Here is a 19609-nt window from a genome sequence, read left to right on the forward strand (position 1 = left end):
AAGTGAAGTTAAATGATTTACCCAAGGTTAAACAGGTAGCAAATGAGAGAGCTGACATTTGAACCCAGATCCTCAGACTCCTTAAGCCAGTGTGCTTTCTACTCATTCCATCTCCCCTCTTCTCTAGAGAGGTAAGATATTTAAAAAAAAAAATCTAAATGATTTTCTTCCTATTTTCCTAGCCCAATGGATTGATCTGGCATGGCAAAAAGGGTGGATGCTCATGGATGAGCATTGATGCTCACCACTGTATTAAATCCTCACCAAATTTCACCTTCACAAAAGTATTAGTGGCTTCCTCTCACAGGTCAAATGGTCAATATATGAGAAGTACTGTGCTTAGATTTCCAAAGTATGCAATGACAGAGGTGAGATCCCAAATGGATCAGGTCTTTATGTATCAAATTTTGGCAGAAAGTGAGGCATCCATGGGTAATATTCACAAATTTTACTTGAATGTATACAAGTTATATAATTGATTATTTTTAATTTGCACATACCCTGATAATGATAAGAGGCATTATAGCACAATGAAAAGTATACTGAGTTTGAAGTCAAGAGAATCTGAGTTCAGATCAAAGCTCAGTAACTTACTACCTATGTGACCAAGGCAAGGTTTTCTGGGCCTTAGTTTCTCAACTATAAAACAAAGAAAGAGGTTGGAATAGATGGCCTTTCTAGTGCCTTCTAATCTAAACCTATGTTCTAGTGCGGGTCATTTATTAACACTTGAGAATTGTTTTGCTTTCTCCATTGATTCTTATGTAAATAGATTTGAACAAGTGGTTTTTTTTAATTTGACTGTAAAATGATGGTTATAAATAATTTACCAAATGTCCTAATACAAAGTCAAATACACATTATAAAATCCTTTTTTAATTTTAATGTTCTTCTCAGGTTTGATTAGATACCTTTCAGGTGACTATTTCTCCTTAATGTAATTGTCTGCAGCATTACAACTAGTTTGATCACTTAAAGCGAAATATTCTGAGAGTATATTAACCTTGCTAGTAGCCATTAAACCCAGAGTGAATAACTAATTGCATTAGGTGTTTAATTTTTACTATCTCTCCGACTCCTAAAAGGAAGACAGACTGGCTGTTGGTTGAGGGCTTGTCATTTTTCCCTAACTTTTACGAGATAAAATCTGATTAAGATGTAATCTTTGGGAGACATCATTTGAATCAACTATTGTCCTATTGACCTCTTTGTTCTTGAAATGAAATAGTTGTTGTTCAGTTGTGTCCAACTCTTTGTGACCCGATTTGGGGTGTTCTTGGCAAAGACTCTGGAGTTGTTTGCCATTTCCTTCTCCAGCTCATTTTATAGATAAGGAAACTGAGGCAAACAGGGTTAAGTGACTTGCCCAGGGTCACGCAGCTAGGAAGTGTCTGCAGCTGGATTTAAACTCAGGAAGATGAGTCTTCCTGACTGCAGGCAAGTGTCAAATAGTGCCCCAAAAGAATATAAAATCTGAAGGTGGTTAAGCTATAGTCCTATTTTGAGACCGGATGATCACAGATTTAGAAATGGAAGGGACTTTATGGGTCTTCTAATCCAGCACCCTAATTTTTCTGGTGAGGAGATGAAAGGCAAAGAGAGGTTAAGTGATTTGGGTCACACAGGAAAGAAGCATCAGAGATTTGAACCCTACTGTTCCTTAGCACTATCTACTATGCCTCACTGAGGTCTCCTACATCTGTTACCAAGACTTAGAGAATTGGTTTCCAGTGCTACTAGTCACATAACAAGTTAGAACTTTCTCGAGTTAGAACTTTAAAAAGGCTACAGCAGTTTATTGTGTGTTCATGCCAAGCCACTACCCAAAGACATGACCTTGTCCTTGGTACTGAAAACCAAAAATATAGATCACCAAGGAATTATTTGTGATCATATTAATTTATGTTACAGCTATCCTTCTAAAACATTTTTCCTGATTGCATAGTAGAAAATACAACATTGTTGCTTTAAAAAAAATATGTCGTACAAGCCCCTGTTTACCAAAGAGATGACTTCTACTCTAGATTTTGGTCCCTGGTACCTTTCAATCTATATGATTCAGAACCTTTGCTCCCGATGGGCCTGCCTCTAAGCCTATTCCAAACAACCACTGTAGAGAAGATAATGACTTTATAAAGTATTAGTATTATTATTATTATTATCTTATTATAATATTATATTATTAAACTATTATATTATTAAAAACATCACACTATTTAAAAATAAATAAATATGATACATATTTAAGTGTTTAAAAATAAATAAAATAAGTAAAATAAAAATTTTAAATTATATTATGTAAATTAATATATTAATATAATGTATTATTTATGTATGATATAATATTATATTGTAATAAGAATCCTTTTGATACTTCAGTAACTAAACCTTTTTAGGTGGGGGTAGGATCTCAGTAGATCTACTTTAAATTAATTTTCTTTCATTAATGAATAGTGTTATGGTGAGGTTCTAACCTAATGTCTTGCCTTCCTAAGGAAATGGCTTAGTTAAAAGGTCATTTCCAGTTTTATGATCTAAGATATGAAATGCTTTGGGTGATTCACATTTGTATCTTGTTTCCTACTCTCTTTTTCCTAGCTCCCTTTTCTCTTTTATTTCCTTCCCCTTTTATTCTTCCTGGCTAGCTTATTTTCTCTATTTTCCCATCAGCCCCTGAACAGACCTCTCACTCTGGCCAATCTCCTCCCCTTCTCTGCTTACCGTGCAATTGGCTATAATAAGTACGCTGTCACACATAACTAGATCAGAAAAACAGAATGGACAAGATACCATTTCAGGAATCATGTACGGAGGGTGTTTTTAGTAACTCACAGTGAGACTTCTAAATCTATCTCTGCTCTTGGTTCCAAGTTGTAGTTCTGAAGCAGATTTTTGCATAAAATTGAGGGAGTTAAGGTTGGCAGCATGTGATGATACTGACAATATCGAGTTTGTTTTGGTGAGCCAAGGAAAACTTAGAGCTTAGATTTTTACGGTAATGCCGTCAAATTGATTTTTACATGTTTCAAGGTAAATATTCTATAGTACAATGTCCAACAAGACCTTTTGTCTTTATGATAAAAGCAAAATTCTTGGGGGCAGCTAGGTGGCTCAGTGGATAGAGCACCGGCCCTGGAGTCAGGAGGACCTGAGTTCAAATCTGGCTCAGACACACAACACTTACCAGCTGTGTAACTCTGGGCAAGTCACTTAATCCCATTGGCCTAGCCAAAAAACAATAAAAAATAAAAAGAAATGATTAGCTTTCTTTAAAAATAGAAAAGGAAAAATGTATTTTTAAAATGTCTGAATTCTATTTTGGGAAGATTTAGGGTTTGTTTTTTTTTACACTCAGATTTTTAAAAAAAATTTTCAGTGTTCTCTGTTCTTTGCCATATACTATGTATTTCAATTTTCTTTTCTTTTCTTTTTTTTTTGGTTGGACAGTGGGGTGAAGTGACTTGCCCAGGGTCACACAGCTAGTAAGTGTTGTGTGTCTGAGGCCAGATTTGAACTCAGGTCCTCCTGAATCCAGGGCTGGTGCTCTATCCACTGCACCACCTAGCTGCCCCTTCAATGTTCCTTTTTCTGTTGGTTTATCCGATACAATTTATGGCGACTGCAGAAAGACTCTTCAAAGTTAACTCTTAGGTATATGAATACACAAATTAATGTCTCTGAAATGAGCTTGCCACAAGACTTTCTACCCTTGCTGAGTAAATTAACCCTATGCCAGGCTTTCAAGAAAAACTGCTGATATGACTCATTAAAAATAGACTTAAAAAATCTTATTTTAACATATCTTGATGAAATAAAGTACTTTGTATCATGAAATGAGCAAGTTTAAAAAGAGCTAGTAATTCTGTGACATGGCAAAGACTTTGTGAAATTAGAATAATTTTTTTTAATCTATTCTAACCTACAAGGTTAGAATGTTTTCTTTAACAGCTGCTGGGAAATATCAGCCTGTGTAATTTGTCAGATTATTTATCAAAAGGAATAAATTGACTAAATTATTGTATCAGTACTTGGATTCTATTCTGTACTGGTTTTCCTGGTTTGCTTTTGGGGAGTGGGTAGGGGAAAGGTCAGGTTGAGTGTACTTGTCAAGATCTATGTTTTAAGTCACAAATGATTTTTTCTAAATAGACCTTATTAATTTGATCATTTCACCTTCCACAATACTCAGTTTGATACACAAGCAGCTAGCTTATATTAGCAAACAGACTGACAAAGCAAAGCAGCCTCTTCCTCACCACCACTTCATCCAACATTGTTAAGTCTCGTTGACTCTGTCCTCTCATCTCTCACATCCATTCTCCACATGTGGCTACCATCCTAGTTCAGGCCCCATATACCTCTCAGGTGGATTGTTGAAATAGCCTCCTAATTGCTCTCTGTCTGTCCTTGCTCCAGTTCATCCTTTCTACAATTGACGACATAATTTTCCATTGTTCTGATTGTTGTGATTGGTCTGATAATGAACAATTGAAAGAGCACTGAATTTGGAGACAGAGTCCTGGGTTCAAATTCTGGCTCTGCCAGTTACTACCTGTATGACCTTGAACAAATCACTTAACTTCTCTGGGACCTCAGTTTTATCAGCTGTAAAAAGATGGGGGTGGATTAGGTGACTTGTTCAGTCCACTTGTTTCAGTAATGAGACCCTATTTGGGGTTTTGTTGTCAAAGATCCTGGAATGGTTTGCCATTTCCTTTCCCAGCTCGTTTTACAGGTGAAGATACTGAGGCAAACAGGGTTAAGGGACTTGCCCAGGGTCACCCAGCCAGTCAGTGTCTGAGGCCAGATTTGAAAGTAGTTCTTCCTGACTCCAAGCCTGGTGTTGTATCCACTGTGCCACCGAGCTGCCTCAGATAACTTATATGGCCCCTTTAAATCTATGATCCTACTCCCACTCCCCTGATCAAAACTTTCACCAGTTTCCCACTGCTGGGCTAAGCTTGTATTTTTATTGTACAGGCAGACTTTTAAGGTCCTCTAAATTTTGCCTCTGACTTAACTTCCCCAGCCTTACTCCTTGGAATGCCTTCTACCTTTAAACCAGGTTGAATCATTAGCAGTTCCCTGAACTCACCCCTTCATTCCTCATCTCTGGCTTTTTGATTTAAGATTTGCATCTGATTTAAGGGTTATCTTAGCAACTACCTTGTCCTTGATGAATCTTTCCCTAACACATTCTACTCCAATACAAGCTGTAATAATAGCTCTTGCCCTGCTCAAATGTTCCAGAGCATTTGTCTGATTTCTCCTTTGTCCCTTTTATTGACTACTCTCGTTTATGTTTATATGTGTTCATGTTCTCTTCTCTCCCTCTATCCTCTGTCCCTGTAGATATAATGTAAGCTCCTGGAGAGTACAGACTGTTTTCATTTTCACCTCTGTATCTCTTAAAGCCTTGATTTTTTTTTTTCCAAACCAGACAAAGTGATCTCCTTGGTGTAGGGAGTTCCCAGTAGGAGCTTAACCTTAACCAGTAATTTAAAGGAATAAGATCTCCCTTCACCAATGGGAATTAGCACATGCTCGCAATTTTGAGTCTCTGAGAACTGGTTACCTGTGGCACTGAGAGGTTAAATGATTGGCCTGTGGTCACACATCCTAAATGTGTCATAGGCAAGTCTTGAACTCCAGTCATTTTGACTCTGCCATCCCTGATTCCACTCAAATCCCTGAGACAACACTGAACATACTGACAAGCTTAGAGACAAGGAGCCAGAGTTTCCATGGTCCAGGAGAGCTGTATGTCATTCTCTAAGAGGTGCACACATTTCTCCCTTTACCTCTCATCACCACTATCAATGAAATAATAGCGGATGGCCGAAAAGAAAATATACCAGTAGATTATGTACCCACGTGGGGAGAGTGTGGGTAGGAATGTGTTTTGTTGTAAATCACTAAATGTTTTTTTTTCTTTCACATTGACAGGATCTGCAACGAGATATTGAACAGCACAGTGCAGGGGTAGAGTCTGTATTTAATATATGTGATGTCCTTTTACATGACTCTGATGCCTGTGCCAATGAGACAGAGTGTGATTCAATACAACAGACAACTAGAAGCCTAGACAGACGGTGGCGAAATATTTGTGCCATGTCAATGGAGCGGCGAATGAAGTAAGAACTTTGAAAATGTGCCTTGGTTGTTTCATGTCTAATGAGCCAGATGCTCTTCCAGAGGACTCCTTGCTACCCTTGGGACCCTCATACTTTACTCCTAGTGTGTGAATTACTGCTGAGAAAACAGAAACCAATGTATACACAAAATATTTATTAAGAAATTGATTCAAGAAGAAAAAACTCTTTAGTCTTTTTAAAAAAGAATATCCATGAACCTAGATTTCATTCCTTTATACAGTGTAATGGAAAGAACACTACAAGGGGCAACTAGGTGGCTCAGTGGATACAGCAGTGGGCCCTAGAGTCAGGAGGACTGAGTTTAAATCCAACCTCCGACACTTACCACCTGTGTGACCCTGGACAAGTCATTTAATCCTGATCGCTTCCAAGATAGAATGAACACTGGAAGCTTAGAGTTTTCACTGCAGCTCCAACTGGGACCCTATGCAAATCTTTAATCTCTGTTCCTTATTTACATCTATGAAGATTACAGGTAGTATAAGGGAAGTGGTCAGAGCTCTTCAAAGGAAAGAATACAAGCTTTTTGAGGGCTGTGGCTATTTCATTTTGTCTTTGTATGCCTAATACAGCGTCTGATACCCAGTAGATGATCTAGAAGGATCAGGCACTTCAATTGACACAAAAAAGATTTTACTTTGAAACAAACATTTTTGTCCTCTCTATATTTTCTTTGCCTTATGAATAAAAATATGCACTGAGTTAATTGATTCATTTTAGTCATTCACAGTTAAATTCCGGTCCTTCTGATGTTAATAAATTGCTTGTTTGCTTTATTGATTGAAAGGCATGTTAAGTTTGGGATACTGCTTTTCTGAGTAGCAAACTTTTGTGACATGTATGTTGTCCCCAAAAATAAAGGGGAGGTCCGTGGGAGATGGGAACAGACCGAAGCTAAGAGAAAAGAAAAGGGTATTCAAACACAAGGCAGTGAAAGGACCTATTTTGTTGTTATTTATTTTTCAAGTTCTTTTGCTGCCCTTCATTTTTCTATTCCGCCTTTCCCCTTAAACCTCCTCTCTCCCACCTGACACATTGAGACCTTCCTCATAACAAAGGAAAACCAACCAACACAACAAAGATCTAGCAGGTAACCTCATCCCACCCACCTTTCAATCTAGAGGAGGGAAGCGTGTTTCATTGTCAATTCTCCAGGACTGAGATCGAACAACTGATTTTAGAGAACTGCTTTATTTCCACCAGGATTGAAGAAACATGGAGACTCTGGCAGAAGTTTCTGGATGATTATTCCCGCTTTGAAGACTGGCTGAAGTCAGCAGAGAAAACAGCAGCCTATCCAAATTCATCAGAGGTGTTATACACAAATGCTAAGGAAGAGCTGAAGAAGTTTGAGGTGGAAACCTTCTCTTTTTCAAAAAAGAAATTTTTTTCCTTTAAATTTTCAGATCCACATTCTCTCTTCATCCTCCCATCCCCAATTAAGAAAGCAAGAAAAACAAAACCCCTGTTACAACATGTATAACCAGTCAAAACAAATTCCCACATCGGCCATGTCCAAAATTGTGTGTATGGGTGCGTCTTTCTTTACCGTTTTGTTATTATTGTACAAATTGTTCTCTTAGTTCTGCTCACTTCACTCTGTAGCAGATAATACAAGTCTTCCTGTCTTTCTCTGAAACCATCTTTTATAGCACAATAGTATTCTACTGCATTTATATACCATAACTTACTCATCCAGTCCCCATTTGATTGGCACCACCCCTCACCCCTTCAGTTAGAGGGAAACTTTTCTGACCCAGTACTTAGTAGTTATGTAGTGATCAAACCTGAACAGGGTTCTCATTTCAGCTAACGGGACTTTTTCTAAGTTTCCCATAATTTCTGTCATATATATATATGTGTGTGTGTGTGTGTGTGTGTGTGTGTATCTATATATCTATACATAGATATATAGATACACACACATATATATATATATATGTGATCTGTGGTTCTGGATGTTAATATGGGTTGTGACTGGGAAGCTAGCTTCTAAAGCATGGCATGTGAAAGAGGGCAGTCTCAGGATGAGCAAATCTGTGGCTGAAATAAATACACAAAGTATCAGGAGCTTTGAAAGAATACATTTATTGGAAAGGACCACAGGAAACATTTGCCACTAAAATACTCTTCTCTGCTCCTAATAGATATTGCAGGTTTATTGTTCCAGATGCCCAGCTGGTTTTATATAAAACTGTATTTCAGAGGCATTAATAACATGCCTCTTGTTTAGATTTTTCTAATTGTGGGGGAAAAAATCATCCAAAAGTGTCCATTTTTCATGCTAGATGGGGAAAGTACTTTGAGGCAACTCTGACCAATATCCTATGTGTGATACAGGCTTTTCAGTGGCAGATTCACGAGAGACTCACTCAGTTGGAGCTTATCAATAAGCAGTATAGGCGACTTGCTCGAGAGAACCGCACAGATACCGCCAGCAAACTGAAGCAGATGGTTCATGAAGGCAATCAGCGTTGGGACAACCTCCAAAGACGAGTCACAGCTATTCTACGGAGACTCAAGGTAACCTTGAAATCAGTTCAGCTGTATGCAGACTTGTGTCTTTTCATGGTGCAAACCACAGGAGAAAAGACAGATTTATGGTCTGTCGGACAACAAACAGAAATCAGGAATTCCAAGCATGGGTTTAAGTTCTCTTAAAATGACCTCTAAAAATTTTGAAACTCAAAATTTAAAAAAAAAGTTTAGCATTTTTCTTTACATGTAATTAAGGGGAAAAAATGTATTTATATTTTTTAAAAATGATTTGCACATTTCCTATTTTTTATTGTTATACACAAGCTGCAATCATTCCTTGTTTTTCCTATATATAGTAGGATATGATAATTAACACCCTACAATTTTTCTTTACATGTAATTAAGGGGAAAAAATAAAAATTACTGAGTTTAAAACTTCAGGTAGATTAGGTCTGTCCTTGCTATTTGATGGGACATTTTTAATATTTACATTCTTCCTCTTTCCCTCTCAGAAGGTATATTCGAAATTAGAATAGTGAAAATACCCAGTGAACCATACACAGAGCAGGTGTATAGCAGCAATACCAGGGCTGGAAGGGACCTTAGAGACCTTAGGCAAATCACTCCTTGTCAGTCAAATGAGAAGCTTGATTTAGATTTAGATAAAGTCTTTTCCTGTTCTAAATTCGAATGGTATCTTGTTCAGCCCTGTCTTTTTACAATGAGAAATCTGAGGCCCAGAGAAGGAGAGATGATAAAATCATCCATTTAGTGCTGCAGGGGAACTCAGGGGTCATTAAAACCAGCCCCCTCATTTTTCAGTGGAGGAAACTTGCCCCAGGATTAAAGCCCAGCTCCCTGACTTCCCCCAGAGAATGGTCTTTCTTATAATGCCTTTCTACAGTCATCCTCTAGAGGCAGAATTAGAATATAGGTCAAACATACTGTGGATCCTAGCTGAGCAGTTAAAACATACGCTTTTGTTCTTATGTGGTGTAGCACTTTACCAATCAAAGGGAAGAATTTGAAGGGACCCGGGAGAGCATTCTGGTGTGGCTCACCGAAATGGACCTGCAGCTGACAAACGTGGAGCATTTCTCTGAGAGCGATATGGATGACAAAATGCGCCAGCTACATGTAAGGATTGTTTGTGAGCATGTCCCAGAAGCAGACCAGGGCTCCCCTGGGCCAATTAGCACATCAGGAAGTGAGCTCAGATAAAATTGTAAAAATCCAGGCTGCTCCCAAAGCTTCTGGGTCACCTTCATCAGAAAGGTGTTTTCTGCTGTCTGGGAATGGATTGTGGTATGGTAGTTGTTAGGGGGTTTTGGTTTTGTTTTGTTTTGTTTTTGTTTTTCCTCAGTCACACAGAATCCCACCATCCGTGGAGTTTTCTTGGCAAAGCTACTGAAGTGTGGTTTGCCATTTCCTTCTCCAGTGGGTTAAGGTTAAGTGACTTGCCCAAGGTCACACAGCTAGTAAAGTATCTGATTTGAATCTGTCTTCCTGGCTCCAGGCCCACTGTTTCATCCACTGAGCCATCTACCTAACTCTTTATTAGGTATTAGAAAAGGCCAAGAAGTGAAATTTACCACACACCAAGTAATAACCCTTACACATGTGAACCACTGAAATGACAGGGTCAAAATTAAAGGCCCACTAGCAAAATAATATGGGAGAATTGCTTCTACTATTGTGTGATTGAGATATATCGTTCTTTCCTTCACATAGTGTCTAGTAAAGCATGACAAGTTTTCAAAAAGATTTTACGTGGAAAAATTCCTAAGTGAGGAAAAAAATGATTTGCTTTTTTAAAAGTAAAGAGGGGGAAGTATTTTACTTTAAATCTTAAAAAATTAATTTTTTTACAAGCATCTCTCCATTCCATCTCCCTCCCTCAATTAAATAATTAAAAAAGAAAAGATAACCCCTCATAACAAATATACATGGTTCAGTGAAACAAATTCCCACAACAGGCTGTGTTCAAAAATGTATGTCTCAATCTGCTTTTTGCATCCATTATCCCTTGGGAAGAAGGTCGACCATGTCCTTCATCTTTAGTCCTCTGGAATCATGGTTTGTCATTGATGAAGGGGCATATTTTAGCAGCAAATGGCAAGCTTTTTGACCGTAGACCTTGTTGATAAATTTAATAGACTGATAACAAGTAGGTTAAAGAAAAGGTTTTGATTCTTTCTGCAGAGAGGAAAGTCCAGCCTAGGCCTCCACTGGAAAATATTTTAAGCAGTCCTTTCTCATATTCTACACAGGGTTTCCAACAGGAAATTACATTAAATACCAACAAGATTGACCAGTTAATTGTATTTGGAGAGCAGCTGATTCAAAAGAGTGAGCCAATGGATGCGGTATTGATTGAAGACGAGTTAGAAGAGCTTCACCGGTACTGCCAAGAAGTGTTTGGTCGAGTGGCCCGATTTCACCGGCGGCTGACCTCTCACCATCCAGTAAGAGAAATGCATTTGCTGTAAACTTTCTACCAACAGACGTGAGATTGATTGAGAATTGCTTGGTTTTGTTTTCATGAATTGGAAATAGATATCTAAATATTAGTCTGTTTAGGAGTCCACACATATGAATTATTTTGTGTTTAACAGGTTATGGTGAGAGATTCTGGTTTCTATTTTATTATTGTTCTGTAGGGCATGGCCCTTCCCTACCATACCCTCCATGCCACTCCAGTTCTAAACTTATTTTCTGATGGGCAAATAATGAGAAAGTGGCAGTTGTGAAGTATGTTTGTGGAAAACACTAGGCTTTTGTTCAATTCCATTAGGATTTTATTGTATCTTTCATCTGGGAGTTATTTAATGATTGTTGAATTTGGTCATTGAAACAAAATCACTCTATCCCTTGGTTGTACTGTGTTCCTGAATACAACCTTCTCTGGGCAAGTGTAAACAAACACGCTCAGCATCAGTTCATGATGATTTTTAGAAGATCTTTTACTATCAGTAAATATTTGTCATTTACTTTCTCTTAATTGCTAGATCATTTACTTTTAGAATTTCCTGACGCTTTGCTCTCTTTTGTAATTGATTGCTTTTGGTCAAGAACATCAATTTGCAAAAGCAGCTTCAATCCCTTCTCAGGCAGTTGTTCAAAAAAAAAATGCCTTTTGTTTTTCCTCTTTGCAAGTGGCACTTGAGTACAAGTCATTGCTTAGAAGCGCCTACCTAACCTTGGTGTGCTGAGAACATCATTTATTTAATGACGGCCACTTAAAAGCACAAGCGACCCTTTCTTTCATCTCATTCTACAGACAGTTACTTCCCCCTTCCCACCAAAATTACCTCACAATTCTATCTATTGTAAAAATCGAGCATCTTCCGTCATTTCCTTCCTATGACTCAAACGAGACATAATGTAACCAAGAGAATTAAGAGGGAATGAATTTGCAGGTCAAGTAATAAAACACGGCAATGACAATTCCCTGGTTACAATTACACTTGAGTGATGACATTCTACGGCAGGAAATCCTCCCCTCAGCCCCACCCTATGCCCAAAAGTTGAAATCATCTTCCCATATTCTTCTTCAGCTTAATTTGTTTCATTTTTTAAAACTGTCTTTTCTTCAGGGATTGGAAGATGAAAAAGAAGCCTCTGAAAATGAAACAGATGTGGAAGATTCAAGAGAAATACAAAGTGACTCTTGGCATAAAAAGGAGGTGAATGAGGGACCATCATCCCCTCAGTCCCTTTGTCACCTTATGCCTCCCCCACTGGGTCATGAGCGGTCAGGCTGTGAGACCCCCGTCAGTGTGGACTCTATTCCACTTGAATGGGATCACACAGGTGATGTGGGGGGCTCTTCCTCTCATGAAGATGATGAAGAAGGACCATACTACAGTGCTGTGTCAGGTAAAGGCCATAAATCTTGAGAGAAGGTTTCCCCCAAGGCTCCTGGTACCAATAGGTTTGCTTGGGTTTTTTCTTTTTAAATAGCCAACTGGCATTGCCAACTCTTCAATTATCTGGGCACTGATTTTCTAATAATGCATTACCTAGCCTTTTTACCATTTCACCCCAGCCCATCTGCTCCTCTACATTGTGACCATTTCCTTGATTTTTTTGACCTACTACTTTAGAGAGTAGAAAGGGGGAAAGAATTAAAAAGTAAAAATTCAAGTCTGTCCATTACAGAAAGCCACTTACTCAATTGCTCTGGGTCGAAAAGAAATTGAAGTTCTTAGCTGAAATAAGGGGTTTTGATTTGCTCTCAATGTCATCTGCCCCAACCCAGCCCTCCCACTGCCATGGATCATCAAGAGCTGGCTGTAACACTGCTTTTAAAAAAAATCCTTTTATTAGAAGTACAAAAATTGATGGTTTTCACCTCTCAGCTAACAACAGTTCTACTCTTTTAAATAATCAGCCTGAGTATTTTCTCCAGTGAGGAAAATGACATTATTCTTTTTCAGATGTAGAAATCACTGAAAATCCTGAGGCATATCTTAAAATGACCACAAAAACTTTGAAAGCATCTTCTGGTAGGCCTCTGCCAATGCATGTGTCTCAACATGGCAACGTTCCTGTGGCGCACGCTCTGTTCCTAAACTTCTGTCACGTGTCATGTCTGACTTCTTGCCTTTTGGTTTACATCATGTCTTTGGGTCATGGTGTATTTATGCTGCGGTACTACTCACATCTACTCACATGAACATTAGAAAATCTTATCGTAAAAACCAGTTAAGTTCAGTGCCATGCATATTTCACTCCATGGGCCTGTGCAGATCAGACTTCAACTTTAGGGGCAGGTGGAAGGGGTTTCCTTCACGCTTTATCCTCATGATCTGAAGTCTTTAAGCATGGACCAAGCTTTTTTTTTTCCCCATGGTGGTTTGGTTTAAAGCTATTTTCTTGCTAATGGTGATCTCCTGGGAAGAAGAGCTGGAATTGGGTAGAAGGTGCTAAAATTGACTTAAACATAAGCAACATTACTTTTCTTTGGCAGTGAAAGGTGGGATTTTCCCCTCTAGTCTGCAGTATGTACCAGAGCCATGGGCAGACCCTCTGGTATCTCCAGCCAGAGTTTAACATTCATTACTCTGACCCCTGAAAGACCACACACACATCATCACGTTAGTTCAACTGTCATTGCAGGCTAATATGACTGGAGACCCCAGCTTCTAAAACTACCAGCCTCAGCAGCAAACTTTGTGTGCCGTCCCATCCTGACAACATTCCATGAAAACAATGTGCCACAGCTGCATGACTCATCTCATTCCCATGTGGGACCCTACTCACCTTTTGCAAACATGCATGCTTTGCAAGGAAAGCTGCAGAACTCATTTTTATGCCATAACCTGATGCCATGTTACTCATAATGCTTTTTTTTTTTGGTGCAATTATATAACATCACATCTGCAGTGACTATAGAAGGGACTATATATCATTCCTGTTTGTTTCAGGTAAATCCATTTCTGAGGCTCATGGATGGCATACCCCTGACAGCCCTACTCATCAAACGCATCGCTACAAACAAACTGAAGTTGATAGGAGTGTACTGCCAATCGCTCCTGAAATGAGCACCCCATACAATTCAGAATATGTAAGTCTCCTGCTTGCTTCTATAGTATGGATAGCAATAAAAATGATGATGGTTGTTTCCAATAACATTAGGAATGATGCGTTGCATTCTGAATACTGACATGCAGAGCCTGTGTCCAGGGTGGGTTTTCCATGGGTGGTTTCTGCTGTGTGTCCCATTGCCCACATCATGCCTGGTCACCTTTACAGCCAGAAGAAAAAATCTTCTAGGTTAGGAGTACGATTTCTGGCCAAAAGACAGTTATTCTAACCAGTCTATTTATGACTCAACCCTGTGATGTTGGCCTCTTTAGCATCGTCTTGATCAAATAAAGATCTACTTGGCCCAGAAAACATTAATAACTAAATACAGCTAACGTAACTCCATTACCCAGGTCACTGGAAGGAGCTGAGATAGGGAAAATCCACAACAACATATGATTCCAAGAAACCTTAAGAGAGTTTGTGGCACCATAGTAGATCTACTTTACTAATTATATCATTCTTAGGCTAATTGTAAATTGAATCTATGTGCTCTGAGCAAGCAATAGGGCACAGGAGGAGGTAGCTCAGGAGAGTTCTGAGTGATTGTTGGGGAATCCAGCCCAAGATCCCAAATGGTCACCTTGCAAAGACCCAAGACCAGAGCTCAAATCCACATGCCTATGCCCTCACTTATCAGCTTCGCGAACTTAAGCAAATAATCTAATTTCTCCAAGCCTCAATTTCCCCATCTGTAAATGGGAGTGGCAATACTTTCGCTTACCTACTTCCCAAGGCTGTTGTGAAGAAATACGCTTTCTATGCAGCTGAAAATGCTACAGATATGAGAGTTGATGGCTTTTAAAAATCATCTAGAGCTTGACTGCTGCCCTTTGAAGAATGTTTTCTTGTTGAGAAATTAAAAAGTAATTGGCACATTTGCCTCACTAGTTCCCAAACTTTCCTGTTTGCTGAATTAGTGAACAGTTTCAATGTACTTGGTCAAACCCGGCTTGTTCATGCCATACAGTTCAGGGCCATTTTCCTAATCTACTGAAGTTTCTTTTATTACCCCATTGATTGGTCTAGATCAGGAGTTTGTAGCTGTTTTTGTATCATGGAACCCCTTGGCAATCTGGTGAAACCTATGAACCACTTATCAGAATAATGTTTTAAAATGCATAGAATAAGCTGCATAGGATTGCAAATCAATTATATCAAAATACAGTTAATATATTTTTAAGTCGATAGACCTCAAGTTAAGAACCCTTCATATATAGTCACCAAGAAATGACTTATGTAGAGAAACATGTCCTTATCTAAACCTTGGGGTAGAGCCTTTTGCTTTAAAATAAACTGTCTCTGTGCTCTGGCTTCTACAGACAGCTCAGCGTGTGACTACGTCAACCATTTTCAAGAGCTGAGTCCTTTACTTGCCATCCTAAGAGCACTTTTAGCTGTCACCTTGTCTAAAGAGTAGTCCAAGTGAATCCAATTTTTGTAACTTTTCTTTAGGCCTTCACAGAGGCAACATTGTTACTAGCCTGATAAAGCCTGTTCTTCCTAAAAAGTGCATTATATTTAGGAATGGCCCCATCAGCTCTGTTGATAGCAAAAAAATCAGTATGTGCAATGAAAATAAGCATTTGGTAATGAATGATACTGGGAAACTGATTTGTACTCTGTATGTTTCTAATTCCCGGTGATAATAATGCCAACCACCTCTACAGAGTGACTGGGAGGGATAACTAAAAAAATTGTAAAACACTGTGAAAATGTAAAAGTGCTAACACAATAATAAGCTGGTAAGCACAATGATTGTTTTCAACCTTTTTTTTTTTTTTGCATGGTACATTTCTGAAGAAAGTTAGGAAGCATGCAAATGAAACTGACCATCTTATTGCATCAGCATCCTCTCATCTGCTTCCTGCTTTACATACATATAAATGCCAAGGCTTTACTTCTACCATGAGCTCTGCTTGCACATATACCAATGAAATGCTCCATGTGTATAAATGCATCTGTATTATTAGAAAGCTGCTCTTGAGAGGAACAGGTTCAGTAATATCTAATCCATTGATGTGTATTGAATTACTCTTCAGGAGACACTTAATTTGTGGGTAGTAACTTAACAATTAAATCATTCTAGGTTAAACAGCTTATATGTCCTGGCACGGATAGTGTGGACAACGGGAGAGAAGGCCCTGGAATGCTAAATGCTAGTGACCACGAAGGTCTTACAGATACAGAACAGCATGCAGGTACAGCTGAACCCTATATGGTTCTTTTAGATTTTTGTCTGATTTCTTTTATTTTTGCTCCTTTCATTAATACATCAGTCATTTCTAAATGTGCTCCTCTGTCCCAAGAAGCCTTTCCTTTAACAAAGGCTTGAAAAAAAAAAATCAAGCCGAAGCAGCACCTCTGTCAGTGTCTGCAATACCTCTCGTTAGGTCATAATTCCCCCGTTTTCAGTGAAGGGTGGGATGTGAATGTTCCTCACTCTTTTCTGGGGTCAGGCTTGGTCGTTATCATTACACAGTGCTCCATTCTGTTTTATTCTTTCTGTTTACATTGTTGCAGCCATTATGTTATCCTGGTTCTACTTATTTCACTCTATCAGTTTCTTTAAGCTTACTTTTTTCTCAGTTCTTCATATTCATCCCTTTTTATGGTGCAGTAATATAGTATTACACTCTTGTACCACAGTTTGTTTACCATTCAGTCAGCAGGCATCACTTAAGCACTTACTATGTGCCCAGCACTGTGCTAAGCTCTGGAGGGAAAACCAGTAAAAAACAGTTCTTGTTCCCAAGGAACTTATGTTTAGGCATTATTCCCTAACCAATGGGCACTTGCTTTGTTTCCAGTTCTGTGTTGTGTGTGTGTGTGTGTGTGTGTGTGTGTGGCAGTCAGGGTTAAGTGACTTGCCCAGGGTCACCTAGCTAGTAAGTGTCAATTGTCTGAAGCTAGATTTGAACTCAGGTCTTCCTGATTCCAGGGCTGGTGCCACCTAGCTGCCCCTTTCCAGTTTTTTTTTTCAACACAAAGTGTGTTGTGATTAATATTTGGATATGTATGGGGCCTTTCTTTTTGCCATTGAGCTCTCTGGAGCATATGCCTAGCGGTAAACTGTATCAAAAAGTGTGGACATTTTAGTCATTACTTTTAAATAATCCCAAATTGCTTTCCAGAATGGTTATGATAATTTGAATGTATTAGTATGTTTGTCTTTCTAGAACCCCTTCTCCATTGACTGTCTCCATCTTTTGTAGTCTTTGAATGTCGGTCCCTTTGCCAGTTACTGATTATGATATCTAAGTAATTGCCAGTACTAGACAGAACATTAAGTGAAAGACTTTCTGACTATAATTCTCTAATTAACTTGAAACCTGCTCTTCTTCCTTGTGTTTTTATTTTTGTCAATAGCACTAGCATACTCAGAATGTTGGAAACATCTTTTTTTTCCTTCTCTTTCTCTTACCTCCCATATCCAGTTGGCCACCAAGTCCTGTAGGTTCAATCTGCGTGATATTTATCTGTAAAGAAGTACTTAACTTAAGATTCAAAGATAGATTTCAAGGGGCCTGTAAACTTGAATAGGGGGAAAAAATTACATCTTTATTTTTAATATAATTGGTTTCTTTGTAATCCTATGCATTTTATTTATGCATTTAAAAACATTTCTGAGGGGGGTTCATAGACTTCACTAATTTATCAAAAAGATGACACAGAAGAGATTGAGAAGGCCCTGCTCTAGCATCTCTAAGAGAACTATCTATTACTGACCTTTTTTTCCATCAGTGTCTAGCCCAGGGCATTGCACGTAGTAGCAATGAACGAATTCCCATCACTTACTACTATAAGAAAAGCCCATGTATTATGATGCTTTGACTATTAGAGTAAACTCCTAACTAGTCTCCTTACCTCTGATCTTTGTGTCTCCAGTTCATTCTTCATATAAATTAAGACTGAAAGGAACGCTGAGTTCAAAACCCAGCTCTGCTCTGTGACCTTGGACAAGTTCCTTCCCTCCTCGACCTGCTTAATTTTCCCAATGTACATTTACAATCAAATGACTTCACTGCTTAAAAGCCTTTATTTAGTGAAGGTTTATGGATTCAAGTCCACATTCCTCGTCTTGGCATTAAACACTCTGTGTATGTGTGTGTGAGTGTGTGTTTTGGTTAGAATTTATCTTTACAGTCTTATACTATTCTTCAGGTAGTCTAGTCAAACTATACTACTTTGTCCCTGCTTTCCTGCCTATGAGCCTTTACTCTTGTCAATTCTCTTAAACTCAAAATGCTTTCTTTCTCTCCAGTTTCCAATAGAACAAATACTATATCTCTTTCATGGAATAACTCAAATGCCATCTTCGCAGTCAAAAATAAATTTTCTTCTCTTGGGATATCTCACAGAATTTTGTCCCTCCTTGTTGCATTTATTTTCTGTTTCATTTTTTAGTTATTTTTATAGAGGTCATATCTTATGCAAAAGGCCAAAAAAAGCTTTCCCAAAACCATCGTGAATTGAAATGCCGACCTTGATTGGGGCAAAACCCTACTTTGTGATAAGTTTGGTTTTTCCAGTTCTAATTTTGTGAGGGATAATAGTGTAACCCCTTTGGAAGGAAAGGGCAAATGAAATCCCTCCATCAGATAAGCAGAAGGGAAGTCATCCAAATTTCCACCTCTCCCTTTTAGGACTGTAGCTCCGTGTGGATTATGTCACTGAGGATCTGATGGGTGGGGCAGAGAAACAGGCTCAGGGCCATAACCATAAAAGTACCATCATCTTGGTTGGATGTAGATTTTGTTTGCATTCCTCTTGATGAATTTTGCTGGCTTACCTGTCACTTCAGGTGTGTTTGACAGTTGGGAGCTCATTCAAGCCCAAGATCTTCGCAATAAACTTAGAACAAAACAAAACTTGAAGCAGTGGCAGCAGCTGGACTCGGATATCAATGATGTCACCCTCTGGCTGAAAGGAACAGAAGCTGAGCTGGAAGAGCTAGAGGTGGTGAAGCCTGCGGCTGACATCCAGGAAATGGAGCTCAGAGTCAAGAAATTAAAAGTATGTCAGCCGGTTTGGAGGGTCGAGTAGTCAGAACGTGTGGGTGAATCCAATGCTAGGCTTCTGTTGTATGAACACATACAACGTATGATTTCTTTGACTACTCCTCTCCATCACATCATAGTAATAGTAATAGCTTGTGTTTCCATCCACAACAGCTTTGTGAGATAGCACAAATTTTATTCCCATTTTACAGATGAGCAAGAATCTTAAGTGGGATTTGAACCCAGGCTAATTCTGGCACTCATTCTGCTATACCATGCTGCATTAATAATTTCATTAATACTTTATATGTGCTTGATACCATGTGTAGGCATTTTCAACTTAATAGTTTAACACTTAGAGTTAAAAAGATAAGTTTTATTTTTTTT

The 19609-nt window shown here is 38.6% G+C and overlaps 1 protein-coding gene across 1 annotated transcript in view; it reads left to right on the top strand.

The window, feature by feature from the left end:
* SYNE2 (spectrin repeat containing nuclear envelope protein 2) overlaps positions 1 to 19609 on the top strand; it is a 352560-nt gene that overhangs the window by 323015 nt on the left and 9936 nt on the right. Inside the window, 10 exon segments of the mRNA XM_020986547.2 lie at positions 5947 to 6134; positions 7359 to 7509; positions 8496 to 8678; positions 9633 to 9770; positions 10904 to 11098; positions 12230 to 12512; positions 13073 to 13141; positions 14063 to 14202; positions 16312 to 16423; positions 19027 to 19238. Of these exon segments, the coding sequence (XP_020842206.1) occupies positions 5947 to 6134; positions 7359 to 7509; positions 8496 to 8678; positions 9633 to 9770; positions 10904 to 11098; positions 12230 to 12512; positions 13073 to 13141; positions 14063 to 14202; positions 16312 to 16423; positions 19027 to 19238 (1671 nt within the window).

Source organism: Phascolarctos cinereus, unplaced genomic scaffold (assembly GCF_003287225.1).
Source record: "Phascolarctos cinereus isolate Bilbo 61053 unplaced genomic scaffold, phaCin_HiC Scaffold_3;HRSCAF=262, whole genome shotgun sequence".
NCBI lineage: Eukaryota > Metazoa > Chordata > Mammalia > Diprotodontia > Phascolarctidae > Phascolarctos > Phascolarctos cinereus.